Consider the following 21,449-nt stretch of genomic DNA (forward strand, 5'->3'; position numbering starts at 1 on the left):
AAATACTAGCAACCTTGCAGTCACAAGACCTTCACAATGACACTAAATTTCACTAAAAAAAATCCGATTTTATCATATGACTATCCTGGACATGAAATTTTTCTTATTCTCTTGATAATATAAATTTACTGAATCATCTAATGTCAAAAAATCATTTATTAACATCAAATAATAAATAATAAATTTTTTTTTTTCTTCAATTTGAAATTCACTCCCTAAATACCTAATAACAATAAATTAAATTTTTACTCCTCCGAAATCCAGTAGTCGGCTAGAGCATTTAGAGACGCTGGTTGGTCCACAAAGACAAAGACAATTAACCGTAGTATCCGCTATAATTATTCGGCAGAACCTCGAAAGCTTCTCACGTTTCTGGGTCTGGGGTTGGACATGCGGGCCGCCGGAAATTGGCCCTGGAGCTGAGTAAGGGGGAGATAGCGGTTCCGATCGACCCTTCCGATTATATCGGACGTACCACCAGCACCAGCACGTCGTTCGATATCTATACTTATAACCCGAGGAGCAAAATCTATAGATCCGTGTATGTGTACTTGTTCTCATCCCTTTTTTTCTTTTTTTCTTTTTTCGTATTTATTCTGGTATCCCCTTTTTATTTTTTTCAGGAACGGTGGTTGCTCGAACGAAGCCTCCTGCTCTGGTTCAGTTCTCGCCCTCTTGCTCTCCGATAATTTCGACTCAAGCTTTTATTCCCGGGATTGGATTTGAGCGACGTTGGAAGCAGTGAACGCCGTCGGAAACCTGCAGTTCTGAGTCGAGTATAGAACCGAGTACGAGGGTCGACAGCCAGAGTTGGAATTGCGTGGGCATGTAGGGTGGGAATTGTTGCCGCCGCGTTACGCCAACTCTACTCTGTATATATGAATTTGTGTGTATGTGTGTTTGTAGCCGACTCAGTTCAACGTTGTGTGTTTTCCATTGCCTTCATCTCACTTCCACCCGTCCTATCTGAAACTCTCTCGGCAAATCGAAACTCTCCTGGGACGACCCTGTGTGTATTTTCCGGACCGAGGAAATCCCGTTAACTTATTAGTAAGTGGGCTCATCCCCATATATATTCTGTATTCTCGCCTCCATGCAACCGTCGAACCCGGTTCCTGGTACTTAACGTCTTGCGTGACGTTTCGTTAAGGATGTTTACTCTTAGATGCTCACCACACATCCACACACTCACATACTCATACTCTCAACCCTAAACCGTAAACCCTAACAGTACACATTTTATTATTATTATCCTTTTCCTTTATTCTTTTCTTACCCCTATTTTTACGCCGATTTATTAAAGATGGAACACTAGGGGAATCGATTTATTCAACGACAATAGCTTTGCTGGTCTTCAAATTTTATACTAATGTAATTACATCTTTTTATTTTTACCCTTGAAAAAATCTTTTTAGATGCCTGATTTCTATGTCAAGCCCATATGAGGTTAAATAAATTTCAAACATAATTTTTTATTTTAATTTTATGAAAATGTGTATGCCGATTATCTTGTTTAATTAAAATTTAAAATAGTTAGTAATATCTGAAATCAATCTACACTAACAAAAAATTAACTTGATTCAAGAGAAAAAAATCTTGATCCATGAATATCATTTTGAAAAGTTTAATCTTCTTGAATCAAGCAGAAAAATGATTAAACTTCGAACTTATTCTTGGCTTGATTAAATTTTACTTGATCCAAGATGATAAAACTGTAAAATAATATTCTTAAATTAAAGTTTTTAGTTTTTAATCTAATTAATTCTTTTATCAGTGTTCCAATTTTGATATCAAGCTATATCAGGATCTTTAAAAAATAAGAAATGGATATTAAGCCTCATAAAAAAATTTTTTTCACAGTAAATAATTATAATTTGTTGTTAAAAAATACTTTCAACACTATCGATAATTTAATATAAAACCAAACAAAATTTTCTTAGAAATGCAAAAAAAAAGCAATTAATTTCTCACAACCAAGTTATTATCGACGAGTTTTCCCTTCCATTGATCAGGAGGGGAGGCATGCAACATAAAATAGAGCAACGCGGTGAATCGTCAATAGCACTTGTTCTCTCAGCGGGCACGGATAACAATTAATTACCGAGCGTTTAATTATCGAAAGCTTGCAAGTAATACTACATCATCTAAAATGTTGAATACTCGAAGAACTGACGGGGTATAAAGTACGATACTTATGTGGTGGTGTAAGAAATAAAACACGCGAGAGGGGAAGATGGATCATATATAGTACCTCAGCATATAAAAGGAAGGAGCGAATAAGAAGGAGAGCTTCGTCTTGTAACTTGATATTTTATGGTTGCATGTACAACTCTCAGCTCTCAGCGTCTACTGACATTTAGCTCTTGTGGAAATACTCAACCCCCGACGGTCGCTCGTAATTAACTCCAGTTTAACGTCGACGAGTAAACTCAGCGGGCCGCGGATGCATAAATACTTTGGCGGTGAAAAGAGCAAACGAGAAGTTGAGGATAAAAGAGGAGCTTAGACTAGGAGCTGTGAGGAAAGAGCACCCGAGCGCGAGTAATGGAAGCTGAGCTGAGCAGTCAGTACAGAGTACAGAGTACAGAGTACTATACTATTATGTACCATTACACTGAAAGAATAAGAATCCACAAGACGTTAATTCATCTTTTTTCTTTCACCTACGAATTACAAGCCCTTCACTACCCGCGAGGACGCTTTACTCCTATACCATCCCATCCCATCCAATCCCACCTCTTCGCCTCTCGAGGAGCTTTAACCTGTTGCGATGGCACACAACTCACCTATCACCATTGATCTTTTTATTTATTTCCTATCTAGCCAACACATACTCCGACTCACACTAGTACTACTCGGGAGTTAGAGCAGCAGCAATTGTAAAAATTTAATCTCTGGTTCTCTCCCGCTAGGGCCAGTCTATAAATAATGAAAGCGAAACGAAAAATGCGGAAAGCTAGGGAAGAATAAAAATAAAAATAAAATAAAGAGGCGAAACATTTCCCGGAAAACGTAGCAGAAATAAAAAAAAAAAATAATAAAGGACGAAAGTATAAGAGTGAGAATAAAGAATAAAAAATATCTGCAGTGTCAAATAATCTCCAGCAGGTAAACGAAGGGGAGGAAAATACTGTAAAGAATGACGGTACAAAATGCATGAGATATCGGAGAGAACGAGCGCATAACCTGGTAGATGCCGTGGCTGAGCTGAGCAGAGACATATCGCCGGTTCCTGGTTGCTGGTTAGGTTGCCTTGGGGGAGGAGCTATCAGTCCGTGGTATGTAAAACTTGCTCGCGATGGTCCGTAGTCAAGAGAAGTGAGGGTGAGGGTGGCGTCGGGAGCAGAGACGCAAATGGACGGAAAAGAGGAGAGAACAACCCAGATAGTGGGTCCTGGTTGAGAGATAGAATTCCAACCCGTCTCTGGATGAGAGCCAACATCAACCCCGAGTGTGTGAAACTTGCTGGGACTGAGAGATGAGAGACTGGTCGGGAGAAAGTGCATCCCCTGTTTTAGAATGGGACAGCTGCATCGGAGGGATGAACCGGAGGGAAAAATGAAAAATTTATAAAATTAAAAAAAATTTTAAAAAGAGAATAAAGGAAAGAGAAAGAGGAATAATAAAAGTGAACTGATGAGTTATAGGAAGGGCAGAGAGCGGACTTCCACTCGCTACTGCTAATCAGTGATCGATACTTTGCTTTTTTTTCTTTTTTTTTTTTTTTTGATAATATTAGGCGTTTTTTTATTGGAGAATAATTATGGAGATAAATTAGAAATTTTTGACAGTATTATTGGAAAAAATTTGCGGAATGAATTTTGTGCTTTTTAATTAATATTAATAATAATTTAATTGTTAAGAAGTCATAAAAATTAAAATCAAAAAAAAATCTGGATTCACTGTGTTTTTCATTTCTTTACTCCGAGTGATAGAAGTTAAAATTTACTCTTGATTTTTAACAGTACATTGTCAAAAAAAAAAATAAAAAAACTGATATCGAGTTCCAGATTCCAGTTAAGCTAAGACACGCCTATCTCTGAATTCTGAATAATATTCTGCGAATTACCGGAAAATTAAGGACAGTTCTTAGAGTTTGGAGTCCTCCAGTTTGCCGGTAAATGGACTTGAAGCTGAGTGGAAGCAGAACTGAGTGGTAAGTAACCAGATATAGAGATATCAAGCTCTGTTGAGAATAACTGGAGAGGAGGAGTACCTTGGCCCGTTTGAAGACCGGAAAACTAGCGGAGAGGAATACGAAGATACAGCGAGCAATTGCATTACTGGTGGAGGAGCTCCAGTGAAGGTAGTCGCGCTCACTTAATTCTATTTCGATATCCTCGCAGTACACTCCTGTCGTTTCTTTTACTCGGTCTTTCGGTCTCACGGTCTTGTCTTCTCGGCTCCAGCAAAATGACATTTTCTCTCCACTTAGTCTTTTTGGATTATCAATCTTCAGGCACTTTTCTCTGGGTTCTGTTCGGCAGCACACCAGTCTCTCGCTCAACTCGCTTTTGTGCCCGACTTAAACTTTCTTATTCATCGTACGTACCGGGACATTTTTATTCCTATCATAGGAAATCTATTTTTTCCTTTTTCCTCTTTCTCTTTCTCTTTCTTGCGCTCAGACCTTGCATTTATTTGATTTTGATCTCCAGACGGCTCGGAAAAAGGTGTCGGAGTGTGTACAGCCTCGATATATATTTATATATCTATACATCTACGCCAAAGTACGTGGAGAGAAGATGAGAGTCCAGATTGTGTAAGCAACTCGATCAGCCGGTCTATAATGAAATAAAGCCTGTAATGGGCTCTCGCTGGAGTTCCTTAACTTGGTCCGAGACCCGAGCCCGAGATGACTTTGACGTACGGTGAAACCATTAAACTCTCAGAGTATCATGTATATTCGTTCCCTTCTACGTATATATATATATATATATATATATATATATATATATATATATATATATATATATATATATATATATCTCTGTTTCTTTATCTCTTTCTCTCTCTCTCTCTCTCTCTCTCTTTGCCTTTTACTCTACACCTAGCCAGATACAGATACAGAGCACAAAGCGAAAATTTCAGTCGCAGCTGGAGATACGGTACGCCGCTTCCGGAATTATTTGGGCAGGGCACAGTTGCGTGGGTGATGATCATTTACCATAAAGACCCATTAAACCGAGCTGCGTGTTGCAGTCTAGGTTTTCCTTTTCTGCGTTGAGAGTAGACGAAAAATTAAAAATACTCTGACTCTGCTGTGAAATAATAACAAAAATAAAAGAAAAACAGGCGTATAAAAAACACCCGTCTCTCATTTTCCCAGAGTGCACTGGGATTTTTCATCGCCATTAGTGACTGTCACTTGTGCCTCTTCATAACACATTCCATTCCCACTCGGTATTTTGTTTTTCCATATACACCCTCACCCTTTTGCTGGATAAATATACTGCCTGGTAAGGGGTATAGGTGGCGTAAGTTTAAATTCAGTATACTGGTAATTGATTTTATGGAATGATTGAAATTATTTTTACAGGTTGACAGCTTCTATTTGAGCCATTGCCGTCCGATGCTTTTATATATTAATAAACTTTTTGGATTATCGAAATTTTATTGATTTTATAAGTGAATAATGAAAGTGGTTTTATTTTATTGTTATTAAATTGTTTTTTAATAGATTAATCAGTATTTTTGCAACAGAATCTTTCAACGTAATTTTTACAAAATAAATAAATTTTTTTGTTAAAAATAATTATTTAATCAAGCAAAATTTTATTTATTTGTAGTTCACAAGTCACGGCAGTCACATAGTGACTGCAAGGTTTTTAGTTTTAATTGTTCGAACTATAATTTTTCTAATGGATAATTTTACTGATGATTCCCAATAGGATCTATCATCTAATATATAGTAATAGCGACAAATATTAATTCGTCGCAGGGTATCAACCATGATATAGTTGAAGGGTGAGTTAAAACATGGAGCTGGAACCAACACTTGTACTGGGACAACAAGCATCCTCACAAATAGCAGAGTAGAGCAGAGATAGAACCAGCATACGTGTATAAATATATACTTAAACAGTCCAGAGTGCAAGTATGTGTATTTTAGTACCGTCGACAGTCTGCAGTCTGGCTCGCATTGGTTGTACTGGATAGGACGACGCATTGGTGGTCCTACTGGTACTGGTACTCGGGACTACTGGGACGAAATACCGCGTAGCATGTTCCATCGCGGCAGCACACGCTCGACCATCATTTTAATGAAGATGTAATTACGGGCGTTTCGACGCTGGAATCAGCAATGCAAGCCCACCAGCCGACACATCCCAATGCATTATTGGCTGTGTTATTCAGGAAGTTCTATATATGTGTATACATATGTACAGATCCAATGTATTTATATCCATCCCCATCCTCACAAATAAAATACAATGTCATCGAAAATTGAGATATCACGAGTGTTATAACGTTTAATCACATAAACACATCCATCACGGTTTCACGCGGTATCCTACAATGATAATTATGATATTGAAGTGAAAATTCTCGGGGAAGTCAAAGTTATTTTAACTAAATTAATCCTGACGAAATTGATAGTTAAAAAATTTTTTAATCAATTATTTATTGTAGAAAAATATTTCTAAAATTTGCACCTGTAGAAATTTTGAAAAAACTGTTCGAAAATTTTTTTAATAAATTATTTGTTTAAAAAATTAAAAAATTGAAAAGTACACAGAAAAAAAAAAAGTCTTGAGTCAAGCGTAAATTTTCTTGAATCAAGAAAATCTGAAGGAAGACTGAAAATTTCTTGAATGAAGTTAAAATTTTTTGAACGAAGTTAAATTTTTTTAAGCCAAGAAAATTTCTTCTTTCTCCAAAATAACTTTAGTCTTCCTTACAATTTTCTTGGTTCAAGAATTTTTTTTTTCTGTGTATCTGCTGAATTTCATACAAGGTAAAGATAAAAATGTTTTAGAATTAAATTTTAATGACTAATTGTTCAATAGATATAAAACTTCAAATTTAAAATGACAAAAAATTACAGTAAAAAATCTCTGACCGATTTCCAAACCATCAAATGCGTCGATCAAGAATAAAAAATAACAAGCGATTACAATCGAGTTCTTTAGCAGGTGTATTACCAGCCACCCTTCTCTTTAGGGCACACCATTAAGCCTTAACCCCGGGTCGTTCCCTTCGCTTCTCTTTTATTACTCGCCGAAAATCAAACACCCAAAAACACAATCGGAGATGACGATCGGATCGTAGGATTTTTTTTTTTTTTCCGTGATCGCATATCTATTTGAAGAGCCGAGCCAGGATTTGATCCCGGGATCGGGATTGGCATTAGAACCGAGATCGGGACACAATCAAACGCACACAGGGAGTTGAGCTGACAATGCCAAAGCATGGGACAACAAAGAGGAGGCGAAACGATTGGGTATGGTACCTAACAGGAGGAAAGCCTTATATTAATTAGAACAGTTAGGGGAAAACTAGCTCGCCCAATGTGCTTTCGGTGATTCAAGTCTCTAACAGGATTACACAGCGAACGCCAGAGAGTAGGTTTTGGCGTTGCCATGCAATTCCACACCCATCGCCCTTCGCCCTCACCCTCACCCCGACCAGACCTGTTATTCTCTCATGCACATATACTACGGGGATACATGCGGCTACGCAATTACGTCCATGTATAATGCACATGCAGTCCGCTCGTGGCTTCCAGCTCCAGGTATTTCTGATCTGATCGATAACATCCACACATACGTCTCCATATTCTCCGGTGTAGATATATTATCTATAATATAGACATACATTATAACCTCTTGACCATACAAGGGAGCTAAACAACCGAACCTGTTAATTACAGGGCAAGAAGCCACGACAAAAAATATTCATTTTATTCATACGTCAGACTATCCCTATATCATACCGCTAGAATTTTTTTCTCAACTCTTGTCTCAGAAATTCCATGATTTATTTATTAAAAAAGTTTAATTTAAAGGAAACCGATTTTCTGTGACCATGTAATTTGTTGAAACAACAATCGAATTTTTGAGATTGAATTTTGAATTCACGGGCGAGACTTGTGCTGAAATTTTTATTGCTTTTCTTTTATTGGATCCGTTTTTTTTTTTTTTTTTTTTTTTAAATTACATACTGTACTCCTGAATTCATGTGGGATTTCACAACTTTGTTGAGGTCAATTTCATATTTGCTTTATTGGTGAAGTTTTTCATTACTTCAAGAATAATTGCTGTTGAAGTTTATTGGAATTTTTTAGTTTAATTAAAGATTTTAAATTTGTGAAATTATTTAATTAAATTGAGTAAAGTATGTAAATATTTAATACTGAATAAATAAATAAAAAGTAACTCAAAGATTCCTTAGATTTAAAAAAAAGTTTTATAAAAATTAAAATATTAATTCAATTAAATTTGAATTTAATTTTAAGTCTAAAAAGCAGCTTTTAGAGTGAAGCTCGAAATATTATCAACAAAAAAAACATTTACTACCAATCAAGAATTGAACACAATAATTCAGTGACATCCAAGACTGCAAGTGGTATAAATTTGAAACGGTAGCATAAAATAAATTCACAGGTCCCACGTAAAAATCTGAGGGACCCACCTTTCTATATAATAATAAAAACAGATTGGTGGAGTGCATCATCAACTTAGCAAATAACTAAAGAGTATACTGGGAATCGATAACCTGCTCTCTTGATGGGACTGAGGGTGAATTTACCCTCAGGCTAAAACACTCTACTCTTCTTCTCTACTTTGCTCAACTGGGTGCCTACCTACTACCCTTCGCCCTGCAGTTTATCAGATCGCCCTACTACACCATTACAGTTATTAGATAAATCTCCACCGGATCGGGCTGACGATCTGCCCTGGTTGTTATTTTATCTTATGCGTTTTTTATTGCTAAAAGCAACTCTCGCGGAATCACCAGCGATTATGCCAATAATTAATTATCCGATCCAATCCGGTGTCTCGAGTTAAATCGAAGAACTTTAGACCAACAACAACTTTAAGGGTTTTAGGATCCAGAGGAAGATTAGTCGCCTTTTCCATCAGCTTGTTCCTTATACTTGCGAGCAAGTTTCATCAACGCCGGTTAATAACACCACCCGCGGGCTCGGCCAGAGCGAGAGCTAAAGTAAGACGACTGAGCAGCAAGAAGAAGTTGACTTATAGATTACTCAAGGGGAGGATTTGTCGTTATAGGTGACGCGAACGACGTGCAAGTAATTCTCTTCGCCTCGTTATAAAACGGTAATTGGGTTGCTTCAGGTATAACGTTAAGTTTATATAAAGTTCATTGGCCGAGACGTTTTCTCAGCTTAGAGGAAACTCTCAGATGTTTGATTCTAGTGTATAGAATACAACGTTGTCTAATAATGCTCACATACTTGTCATGCGGATAGAATTACCAGAAATCTATTTTTGATCTGGGTGTTTGATGAATTTTAAGAGGCTTCACATAGAATTTTTGAAAATAATTATTTTTTAGTTTAATTTTGTGCTTTAAAAAAATTATTTTTGATTAAATGATGCCATAATAAAGATCTTATCAAAATAAGAGCCTTTAATATTGATGATTAAAGGTCACAAGTTAAAATTTTCTATTTTACATTCAAATAATTTGAGAAAAAATATTTTTGAACTTTGAAATTTTATATTTTGTCCTAAAAGCAACTGATAGGAAAATGTTGTATATGTATTTTGTGTAAAATTGAACGTTCTACAAAAAAGATATCTTATAATTTTTCGATAAATTTAATGATTCAAAAGTTATTCAACATAAAAGTTGGATAAATCCTAAATAATCAGTTTTTTTTTAATTTTCAGCGAATTATTGTAGAAAAAAAAAATTTTTTGTCATTTATTATTTGTTAATCATTAAGTTTGGCCTTTTAACTGCGTACAACCCTTCAGTACTCCTTTGATCGATAAATATTCTAAATGTAGCCCGATATGAAAAGGAGAGGATGTAAAAATAAATAGTCTGTGTCTGTGAGAATATGTCGAGCCGAAGAAAGAGAAAAGCAGCATTTAAAAATGCAATAACAACAACAAAAGCAGTCTAGAGTCTAGAGTATGTAAAGCCGAGTTTATAGGATGCAGACGGATATGAAAGATATAAAAATAAAGTAAGAATGATAAAAATAATAAAAGCAAGAAGGAGGAGGAGGGGTGAAGGCGCAATGGGTAAAGTGGAAATGGTGGAGTCTGATGAAACATTTAATGTGGGAAAACTCACAACTCCCGCTGGTCTTACGGTAGATTTCATTCCCAGCCAGCAGCCAACAAGCAACGTGTCCCGGCGGTATGGCTGACACACACCGCGTATACATAGTGAGTATACACAGTAGTGGCTCGAGTTTAGATGAGAACACTACACGGGACTATATAAGTCCGGTTGCCGGAAACCACCCCATCCAGTTGGAGAGATGCTGCGGTCCAGCTTTAAGCGCCGGGAACGTTAGAGCCAACGGAATCTCGATCTCGAGGGTTGGATTTTAGCTGCCGGGGTCACCAACGAATTCTACCGACCGTTATCTTCTTCTATAGCGCATTTATGCTTATTATTATTTTTGATATTATTTCCAGTTATAGATAAATTCTAAACATTTGATTTTTGTAAAATTTCATAATAATTATTTAGTTTTAAAGTCATCTGATTTTTTTTAGCATAAAAAATCTAAAATCTAACATTTTTAGTTATTTTTTTATAGCAGATTTACGGAAATAATTGACAAAAAAAAATTTTTTTTTTTTTTTTTAATTTTAAAGATCGTTTAAAAATGAATCATTAAAATTTTGACTCTATTCTTAAAAAAATCAAGAACTATATTTCCAATTAAAAATAATGGCAATTTTGAAATCAACATGTTAACATCTAATAAAAGAAAAATACTATTTCCAACATCTATTAATTGATAATTAATAATCAAACAAAATAAAATTATAAGTAATTTCAAATATAAAATAAATAAAATAATTATTTCCATATATATTGGTAGTAAATATCAATAACTTTTATCCCCCGATAATTTATCGGTCAATAAAATTCCAGAGAAATAAAAATAAATAATGGGTTTGATAACGCGCTGATTAAGACATTCTGTATTCTATATTCGGCTATTAACAACCATTCCCGCTTGAGTTGACTTTCCGATGCGATATTATACCTCGTAGATTCGTAGAAAATTCTTCTTAACGGGTGGCGGTATATATCGCAGGGGTGAGAGGTTTGAGAATCAATTAATGCCCTAAAACGGCGCCGTCAGGGCGGGTAATTGGCGCGGGAATGCGTTTATCGGGGCATAAACTGCGGAAAGGGGGACACGAGGGTGTGTATGGATGGCGATGGCAAGAGAGTGGGTGGTCGGTTCAAGAGAGTGAATGTAGAGGGTCAAACGAAGAACACAAGCGCTCTCGGCTCTCGGCTCTCGGCTGGTATACATATATAATACATATATACAGTTATATCCCGCAGTGTTATGCGGAAAAGGGAAAAAATCGATACAATCTACCATCTGCTAATAATAGAGGCTTAGCCCGGATCTATTCATCCGCGATGCTTCCAGAGTGCTAGTAGTCACTGCGTGTTTGCGCTTTACTCTCATACACCCTCCTGTTATATATATATAGTTGTTACCTGGTGTGTATGCAGACAACTTGCACTGAATACTAGTCAACACCCTCGCAACAATACCTAACTACCCTACTCTACATGTATGTATTTTCCTAGCTGCCTACCTATAATACCCGATATAACAACACAATAAAAACACAAATTTATGTATATCCTTTACAAAATCCTGGATAATAATAATAATAATATTTCTAAGTAGATACACGGGAAAATTAAAACTTCCTAAAATTAAAACTAAATCTCTACGGCTATTCAAAAAAAACCTAGTGCCAAATTTTGTCATTATTTTTTTTGGTGTTGTTACATTTTTAGTACTTTCAATAAACAATACTAGCAACCTTGCAGTCACTATGTGACTGCCGTGACTTGTGAACTATTAATAGATAATTTAATAATGTAAAATGTAATGATTTTTTTTTTGTCATGAAAGTCTGAATGAATAAACTAAAAAAACCAAACAAGTCAAAAACTTTATTTTTGGTTTTCTTATTTAGATAATTTTTCAAAAGATTTCCACTCCATTTTACAAGGAGTACAGTTATGATTTTTAAAATTTCTAATAAAAAATGTTAAATTTTATGCAAGGTCCTTAGACTTTACGAACAGAGAAATTGGTTCTATTGAAGAGTCATCCGTTGTGTCAGATAAAAAAAAGTTGAATTAATCAACAATATTGTCAATAATAAAAATTATGTTATTGTAATATTAATAAAAAAAAAAAAAAAAAAAAAAAAAAAAAAAAAAAATATTCCTCAGGTAGCTCCAGCAAGAAAAAAAATGAAAAAAAGAATTCTTGGGGATATATTTAAAATTTAGTGCATGCACCAGGGAGCTTTTGTTGGTGATTTTGGTTTTATTAAGCATGTATCAATAAAAAAAATATTGAACAAAAATTGAGAAGCACCAGAAGTCATTTTGTACGTGAAAAATATATTTAAAAAGGCGGATTAACGAAATTCGATACGTGCGGTAAAGGGAAAGGCGAGTCGACAGAAGTTTTAGGTATAGTTATAATATGCATCAGTGTATGTTCTGTACGGTGTACTGGAGTCGCCGGGGTGTGTGAAACCCGGGAACAGAACAGAACGGAACGGAAGGGAAAAAAACACCGAGAGAGCACGGAGCGCTCACGAATACTTAACGAGTATGGGGTCGAGACGCAGAGAAGATCCGAGTAGAGAGCAGAGAGCACAGTACTATACGCTGTACCGAGTTGAGAGCGTTGCACGTGAGATAGAAACACAATATGCTACGAGCTGTACTGCGCGGGGAGTTGAGATATAAAGGAAAAAACTAAAAAAGTAAAGAGTAGGTACAAAAAAAAAAAAAAAAAGAGGAAGAGGTAGAGATTCAGGAGAGTGCTGAGGGAGCAAGTGAGTAACGTAGCATACGATGAACGAATGAACGGAAGGCCTTCGACGAAGCGCAAATTAATTCAACGCACAACTCTCTTTCTCTTTCTCTTTCTGTGTGCTGGTGCTGGTGCTGGGAGGGGCTCGCCAGGCCTCCGGAGGAGCACGGCTGAGGGTTATAAAACGCCGAACCACCGAGAAAAAAATATATGTGAGCAAAAAACGGGGAGCTAAAGAGAGAGAGAAAGTTATGAAACGTGAGGACACGGGCTCACGTCGCCGTCGTCGTCATCCTCGGTGAGAGCGCCGTGGAAAAGCGAGGAAGCGTGAGGGAAAGATAACGCCTACACACGAGATATCGATGTCATAAATTACTTCCAATTTTCACTTGATTTATTATCAGATCGCCTTTATTACTATTGAATTCGATTAATTTATTCATTTAATTTTATTCACCTTCTCCGTCGTGTCATGTACACTACATGACACCGCAGCCACAGGAAAATAATAATAATAATTATAATAATCATCACAATTATTACTATTATTATTTTATCCTCATTATAATGCTGAATAATGATTATATAACTGTGAATTGAACTGCGGTGACGGTCTGTGGTCGAAAACGGAGTGTACCACTTGAGGATGCAGAAAGTACAATAACTCCGTTTATAGACACGTGCATAAGCCGAGGAGTGGAGTATTGACGTTGGGTTCGAACTAGGCTCGACTCGTCATTGTCGACTTACTCCCCGATTGTAGAATGGCTCCTGTGCTCTCTACTGGTGATCCTCATCATCAATCCCCTCGTCGACAGCGAACTGCGGGTGTACATACATAATACATCTGGATCTAGAGACTCAATCTTGCTCATCATCCCCCTTCTTATATATACATATATAGATAGATATATAACACAGGTTCTTGGTTCTTCTATTCCGGGCAGAGCTTATTCTCTCTTATTTTTAATCCGTCCCCATCTCGATCTCTGTCTCAAGCCCGGCATTTGTCTCCGTTCCTCGTCTCTGATCTACAACAAACGACTCGAGAGTTCGCGCAGAGCTAAGCCAAGTCCTGACGCTCGTTTGTTCTCAGTATCTCTTCACTCTGTTCCCGTCGACTTTTTTCGTCGCGCCCTCTCATCCACGCACTTCCCTTTTGCTCACGTACCACTCGAGAGAGCATTTCTGTCGTCAGCCCGGTACATACTGCTGTGCAAGAGAAACGAGGCTGTTGTACACGGGACTAGTCACCGAGGGTGATACTACACTACTACCTCTTTTATTCCTCCTCTTCTTATTTTTCTTCGTCTTCTTCTTCCTATCCTTGTCTTCCAAGTCCGTCTCTCTCTCTTCCTGCCAACGACAAAGAGTAACGGAGAAACAGAGTACAACTCGGCCACCCTCTTCCTTAACAAGCAACAAGGGTGGAGAATTAATGAGAGAGGGCGCTCGGGCAGACACTTGTGGCTACCGCCCAACCCCAGTCACCCAAGTCTACTTCCCCTTTCTGCTTCAATCCCCAGCGAAATACATCCCTTCAACACTTGTGCTCTCTATCTCGCTCTCTCGCTCTCGTTCTCTTTACTGCTCTACATAGCTGATATATATTTATCCGTATTTATACACCCAGATATATGTATATTATGAGCATACTCGCCTGTGTTACGTGCGATCCACTGATTACTCGGATACCACGACGTGTTTGTCTCGATAACGGATGAACGAACATCGCGACTCCCCGATTCGCATCGAATTTCATACAAATTCTCGGAATTTTTAGGTATAAAAAAATTTTTTTACTATTAAAATTACTTTGGATTACTCACCGTTACGGGGATATTCATTTTTACTCGTAATCCACTGGTTCTCTTCTGCTATTCGAGGTTTCCGGCTAAATATTTTGAATATAATGAATGAAAAATAAACAATGCTCGGTGGAAAATAAATGCTGTGCCAGGTAACAGCCATCACGACAAGTGTCAAGTCTGAAAAAAATTATAAAAATATTTTTTTTTAGCTTCAAATAATCAATGAAAACTTTTTTTGGTAAATATTTACAAGTGGGGGCAACCATTTTCATTTTTTTGAACGAAATTTATATGTGATTTTATTGATGTATTTTTTTTTTTTGGAAAAAACAAAAAAATGAAAAATTATAAAAAAAATAGTTGATTATCACAATTTTAACAAATTTTAAAAAAAATTTATAAATTTTTTAGAATATTGAATTTTATTAAATAATAATAATTATTATTTATAATTAATAAATAATAATTATTATTTGATAAAATTTTTTATGATAATTTCAAAATAATTGCTATTAATAATAATTAATTATCAAAAGATTAATTAAATGACCATATTAATATTTTACTAACTTTTCATTATTTTAATTCGTAAAAAAACTCTCAAAACTATTTGGAGTTTTTTGCAAGTCATTCTCTTGTTTTTTCTAGGCCTTTGTCAATTCAAGATGGCGGATTTGCATGTATAGATATAGACGATAGGCATACGGACTAACTTATTAGTTTTTTTTAATTTTCTTAATTTCCCGGACCAATGTTATATTATAAATGACTTCAGAAAGTTATAAGGATCATTAATTACATAAAATTAGCATTAATTACGCATAATTACCCTAAAATATCACGAAAAATAATCGACCGCAATCCCGACGCGTACAAAGTCGACCGTTGACTTGAAGTAGTTTCAAAATTCGACGCATGCGCGCATTGAATTTTTGAGCATAATTTAAATTTAAAGATTAAATAATTAAATAAAGTAACAATGATTTTTCATAACAATCAATAATAACAAACAATTGATAAAATGTATATTAAAAAAGTAATTACAATGATTTTCTAAATTAAAATAAGTGATTTTAAATGTCTTGAAGTTAGTCATAAGTCGAAACTCGAAAAAAATAGACGACGCTTTCTTATTGGTTGAAAAAAAGGCGCGCGCGCAGCGCGATATTTAAATTTCTAATTTATCTAATAATTAAGAAAATAATTCCAACAGTGTCGCTACCTGCAAGGACTTAAAGTAAACAACTGCGGCTGTCTAAATATCAGCTGATGATTAAAGTAATGTTGATGATTAGCTGTCACAGCAACAATCGCAATAATACCGAGTGCGATTGTCTATTTAAACACCTGCTGTGCAAGATTCAGTTTGCATTATCACACGACAACAAAAAACTTACGTCACAAAATATTATCAGTGAACCAAAACAAGTTTTCTAAAAAAAAATTAGAGTGAAGGAATAACCTGCAAGTCCGGTAAACTAACTCAGGTATAAAACATCAACAATAAGAAGAAAGTACTAAAGGGCTTGCAAGTAATCCCATTATTTAATCGGTAAATTTTCTTCAAAGTTCCGACATGCAGCTCAGGTATAAAAAGTTTGATCATAAGACTCACATGATGTATTTCTAACTAAATGAGATAATAAGTTATTTATAAACATTGTGCCGTTTTTCCAGATCAACATCATACTCTAGTTTACTTTCCTTAGTGATCGTCTTACTCTGATAATGTTTAGATAATTAGTTAATTAATTAAATACTCATTTTAATTAACTCGAACGATGGACGAAATACTATTCCGACTCTCCAGCAACCTCGAAGCGCTCCAGGTAATTTTTTAGACATTAGAAAATTAATAAGAAACATAATCGTCATCATTTTAGTATTTATTTACTTTATTTAATTAAATGTTATTTATTTTTAAGATCGAAACGGCTTCAATAGCTCAGCAAGCCTATCAACTGGTGTTCTCCTGGTTAACAGAATGCCAACGAATGCTTCAAAATGTTTGCAGTGATCAGTACAGTCAACATATCAAGGACCTGGGATCTTTTACAGCATCTTTGTACCACAGAGCGTATGATAATATTCATTTTGGTTATTACAGTGCGAGGATTAACTTCCGGGATTTTTATAGACAATTAGGAGGCTTGCAATCGAGTGATGGTAATTTTTTTGGTGTCATATTAATATTTTCTTATTTTTATTTATCATGTAAAATTGCTTAGAAAATTTTATTAAATATAAAAAAGAAGAAATGTCTTTTTAAAAATTTTCTTTTATTTACTTTTGAAATAAAAGAAACCGAATAGCAATTAATTATTTATTAATAAATTAATTTCAGTATCAAAAAGAGACGTAGCTTTTTGCACAATAGGCCTAGCAATTGGAATTTTTATTGGATATAATGTTGGATTAAACTGGAAGCAAAAAGTCAAACGTATACATTACATGAAAGCTATAATATGTCATCACTACGCAGGAGTAGAGGTACTGATTTTATTGCGATGTATTTATTAATTTATTAAAATTTTTAATATTGACTATTTATTACAGGGAGTATCGTTAATTGACGACGCGGAAGTACCATCAATACAACGATCAAACGAACTGCTAATCCAAGTGAAAGCGGCCTCAGTAAATATAGTGGACGCTAAAATATGCTCAGGATACTCAAAAGCGTACCGTAGAATATTAAATTCTGGAGTAAGTGCCTCATAATTTCAAATAGAATGAAATTAATTATTAATATTCTAGTCTATAATTTGTATTTAGCAACAGAAAGAACTGCCAGTAGTGCTTGGACGAGACTGCGCGGGAATAGTCGTTGAAATTGGACAGAGTGTCCTTGGATTTGACGTGGGAGACGAGGTATTTTTGGCGGTACCATCTTGGGCCTCTGGTACCATGTCTGAGTATCTGGTGGTGACCGAAAATCTAGTAGCCAAAAAGCCTAAACTGATAAATTTTGATGCTTCGGCTTGCTTGCCTTACAGCGGGTGTATTGCTTGGAATGCTTTAGTCAACGAATCTATTATTGAAGAAGGAAATGCTCAAAATAAAAGGTTATTATTTTTACACAGAAAAAAAAATTAAATTGAATCAAGAAAAAAATTCTTTAACCAAGAAAATAATTTTGAAAAGTTTCATTGTCTTGAATCAAGACGAAAAATTATTAAATCAATTAAAATTTACTTAAATCAAGAAAAAAATTTCTTAGTTAAAAAAATGATTCAATTAAATTTTTTTTTTGTGTAAATTTTTATTAAAAAATTTTCCTAAATCATAAATAAAATTATTTTAGAGTGTTAATTTACGGAGGATCAACACCAGTAGGATGTATTTTGATTCAATTAATAAAATTATGGGGTGGACATGTAACAGTGATCTGTAAATTAGAGTCCGCTAAAGTTATAAAAGCCCTGGGAGCTGATGACATCATCCCGTCAAATGATTGTGATATTTATAAAGAGTTAGAACTTCATGATAAGTAAGTTTTCTTTATTAATATCCACTTCATTGTATATTTCTTATACATAACTTGTGTTATATATATTTATTTAAAAATAATTACGAACCAAGTAAAACGTAATGTTTCAATTTTAATTACAGATATCATGCAATATTTTACACCGAAGATCATCCAATCGATTATCGAGGTTTAAAGAGACAATTGATGCCTTATGGATCGTTCGTGTCGACAGTCCCAGAACACTTGGCCTCTGATTCATTCGGATTCGTATCCGGAAGTCTGTTTGCCGGGTGTGTAAGAATAAAACTACTGGTCCAATATGTATTTGGAAGCAATATAAACCAGTGGAACGAGGGCTCGAAGATAAAACAATCTTACCTGGAGACTCTAAGAGAGTTGGTAGACGCAGATCAATTGCAGAGTGTCGTGTGTGCTGCCTTCCGGCCTAATCACATTGAGCAGGCGTTACAACATGTCCTAGACCCAGATGCGATCGGTAGTACGATTATTAAATTTAGATGACTGTCCAATGTCTTCTTAATTATTATTATATATTTATATTATAATATATTAACAAAGTAACTAAATGGTGATTATAAAATTAATTCAGGTGAATCATGTTTGTATCGATCAACTCAGTCCACATGTACAGTCTTTTGAGTCGCGATAGTTTTTTATCGCGGTTGTTACATTGTATAAGGGATGTTTAAAGTTTATTAAAAATGTCTACAATTTATTTTACGAAATAAATCTATTGTCATTAATCATTTTTTTTATAAATTAATTATTTTTTAGACATAAAAAAATTAACAATAATTACAGAGTAAAAAAAAAATTTAATAGGAATGTAAATGAGTGCTTTAACTAAAATTACTTGGGCTTGCCACGGAATTTACTTCCTCCAGCACCTCTACCTCTTTTTGCCGGAGCTTTTTTATCATCAGCCTGAAAATAAAATTAATTTATTGATTAACTAGCAAACTAGGTTTATTAAATAATGACTTTTGTTAAATTGGACTGTATTTTCTTAAATATTGACATTTTTAAAAATATAAGCTCATCCCGATGATATACTCATCAAGAGCTTTCATTTGATTACCCACATGCATTTTGATATATTTTTCATATATACATATATATAAAAATATATGAAATTTATGAAAAATTGATGTGGGTACTCAAATGAAAGGTCTCGATGAGTGCAGCATCGGGATGAACTTATATCTTTAAAAATGTCAATAGTTCTCAAGATACAAGGTCATTTCTTAATTATGTATCTAGAGATAGAAAATAATCAAGAAAAAAAATTGCATTTTAAATAATTACCTTGCGTTTAGAAGGAGTTGTACTAGGAATAATTTTAAAGAACGAATCCAGCCGTCCTTGAGTGGAAGCTCCCTTGGCTTTCATGAGTTTTTTGCAGCCATTCCTGATCCTGTCTTCAGCAAACTGTTTATCACCACACATAAACTTAACAAGACCTTCTTCATCGGGTTCTCCCCACTTGAAGTCAATCTCATCTGCCTTGGTGATCTCTGGATTCCTGAACAGCTCTCTCGCTTCTTTATAATTCCAGTCTTCAGGTACGGAGTATTTTTTAGTGTCAATGTTTTCGAGAATTTTCTCCAAGCATCGATGAGTTTTAATCAATTCCACAGCTCTTTTCGGGCCAATACCTCTGATGCTTCCCGTGTAATCGCACCCCAGCATGATACACAAGTCTATAAATTCATCTTTATTCAACTCCATCTCCGCAAGTACTTTATCGAGGTGAATTTCTTGCACGGGCATTTTTCTCGCTTCTGAAAAAGTCAATCGGCGAAGTAGAATGTTACTACCGAATGTCAAAGCATCCATATCTTCAGTTGCGGTCGCGTAGATTTTTCCAGACTTTACCAACTCTGCGCATTGAGCTTCAGCTTCGCATGGAGCCTTTAATGTGTCATTAAAGATAATAATTAATTAGTATAAAAAATAAGTAAAACCATCAATCAATCAGATAAAAAAACGATAATTACAGTAATATAAGGAATTCCCATCAAAGTAAGAAGCTGCTTAGCTTCGGTAGCATGAGCAGTAGTAACTTTCACCAACCGTCTGTTGAATCTTTCAACATCCTCAGCATTGCCAGCTTCTTCAGCAGCTTCCAGAGCTTTCTGAGCTTCCTCACGCCTCTCGGCACGTTTTGCCAGCTCTCCACCCTTTAAATTCGGGGGTTTGCCATCAAAAACATACAGAGGCTTAACTCCATTGTCTACAAGCCTGATAGTTCTGTAAAACATTCCCATCAAGTGACTCGTCGTCTCACCGTCAGCTGATGTCAGTTGTGCTCCTTCACTTCTCACAGCAATTAGGAATTGGTACAAGCACATAGAAGCATCAATCGCTACTTTACGACCTGTAATTAATAATGCAAAAGTTAGCCGACGTTTAAAATTTTTTTTTAATTATTTAATTAGTACTACAAAATGTTTTTTTGAAAATTACACGTATAGTTCTTCAAATTTTTTACAGATGAAATTTTTTTTCTTATTTTTTTAATAAAAAAATTTATAAAAATTTTTCAATGTCGATTGATTTAATTTTCATCTGTAATTATAATACTAATGTTAGCATTCTTTTGACCAGTTTTTAATTTTAATCAGCAAATAAATTTGTCTTGAAAAATTATTTTTAAAAATTGCATTTTTAATTTTTAAAAATTTTTACAAGTCAATTTTTTTTTTGCCACAATTTTTTTTTGTTAAAAAAATTATTAAATATCTGCTAAATTAATTTTTAAAAAATTTTTTCTTTCATATTTTATGTGAATTTTCGAGTAAACAGAGGTTAACTTACCAAAATAATTTTTGAGTTCACTTTCTTTAATTGCACTAGGTGCAATGTCAGCGATGACCTTAGATAAGCCAAGAATACCCATGACGATGAGTTATAAATTTTAATATCAATTACTTGCAATGAAATTTATCAATTTAGATCGTAATTGTAAAAACACAAACACAACCGGCACCAACAACACGCTGTTTCCCGCGAATTTAACAAAATACCACCAAAGAAACAAAAAATTATTTTTATTTGACAGTTTTGCCGTCAGATGGCGTCAGCAGTAATTTTTATTTCCAACTCCAAACCACAATTGTCACAG

At 35.0% G+C, this 21,449-nt stretch overlaps 3 protein-coding genes across 4 annotated transcripts in view; 1 reads left to right on the forward strand and 2 right to left on the reverse strand.

Moving 5' to 3' along the window:
- The window catches only part of LOC141533419 (uncharacterized), a 69,487-nt gene extending 53,822 nt beyond the window's left edge, over positions 1 to 15,665 (reverse strand). The window contains exons 1-2 of one of the 2 annotated variants that reach the window (XM_074252315.1): positions 15,403 to 15,665; positions 14,851 to 15,009 (exon numbers count right to left, since the gene is read on the reverse strand). The gene's annotated coding sequence lies outside the window, so the exon portion shown is untranslated. Of the gene's footprint in view, positions 1 to 14,850; positions 15,097 to 15,402 lie in introns of those variants that run through there. The other variant, XM_074252318.1, reaches the window with a different exon arrangement.
- A 570-nt stretch (positions 15,666 to 16,235) lies between these two features.
- Positions 16,236 to 19,071, forward strand: LOC141535428 (NAD(P)H oxidoreductase RTN4IP1, mitochondrial). Its single transcript, XM_074255354.1, has 8 exons — positions 16,236 to 16,419; positions 16,510 to 16,661; positions 16,758 to 16,998; positions 17,177 to 17,322; positions 17,389 to 17,538; positions 17,608 to 17,897; positions 18,137 to 18,322; positions 18,445 to 19,071. Exons 2-8 carry the CDS (start codon positions 16,614 to 16,616, stop codon positions 18,824 to 18,826), a joined length of 1,443 nt encoding a protein of 480 aa, XP_074111455.1. The 5' UTR covers positions 16,236 to 16,419; positions 16,510 to 16,613; the 3' UTR covers positions 18,827 to 19,071.
- On the reverse strand, positions 19,037 to 21,327 carry Fen1 (Flap structure-specific endonuclease 1). The gene is made up of 4 exons (XM_074255359.1): positions 21,143 to 21,327; positions 20,323 to 20,702; positions 19,631 to 20,236; positions 19,037 to 19,249 (listed from the first exon to the last, which is right to left on the reverse strand). The coding sequence occupies exons 1-4, from the start codon at positions 21,222 to 21,224 to the stop codon at positions 19,175 to 19,177; spliced, it is 1,143 nt and encodes a 380-aa protein (XP_074111460.1). The 5' UTR covers positions 21,225 to 21,327; the 3' UTR covers positions 19,037 to 19,174.
- Positions 21,328 to 21,449: the final 122 nt, after the last annotated feature.

Source organism: Cotesia typhae, unplaced genomic scaffold, assembly GCF_013202065.1.
Source record: "Cotesia typhae breed Kobodo isofemale line unplaced genomic scaffold, CoteBio_Ctyphae contig_123, whole genome shotgun sequence".
Lineage (NCBI taxonomy): Eukaryota > Metazoa > Arthropoda > Insecta > Hymenoptera > Braconidae > Cotesia > Cotesia typhae.

Bases quoted from the DNA above. Each gene is read 5' to 3' on its own strand.
- LOC141535428 (XM_074255354.1), top strand. From the start codon at position 16,614: ATGGACGAAATACTATTCCGACTCTCCAGCAACCTCGAAGCGCTCCAG. The intron at 16,662-16,757 runs GTAATTTTTTAG...TTTATTTTTAAG, and splicing joins GCAACCTCGAAGCGCTCCAG to ATCGAAACGGCTTCAATAGC. The intron at 17,539-17,607 runs GTAAGTGCCTCA...ATTTGTATTTAG, and splicing joins GTAGAATATTAAATTCTGGA to CAACAGAAAGAACTGCCAGT.
- Fen1 (XM_074255359.1), bottom strand. From the start codon at position 21,224: ATGGGTATTCTTGGCTTATCTAAGGTCATCGCTGACATTGCACCTAGT. The intron at 20,703-21,142 runs GTAAGTTAACCT...TATTAATTACAG, and splicing joins TGAACTCAAAAATTATTTTG to GTCGTAAAGTAGCGATTGAT. The intron at 19,250-19,630 runs GTAATTATTTAA...TTTTATTTTCAG, and splicing joins CAACTCCTTCTAAACGCAAG to GCTGATGATAAAAAAGCTCC.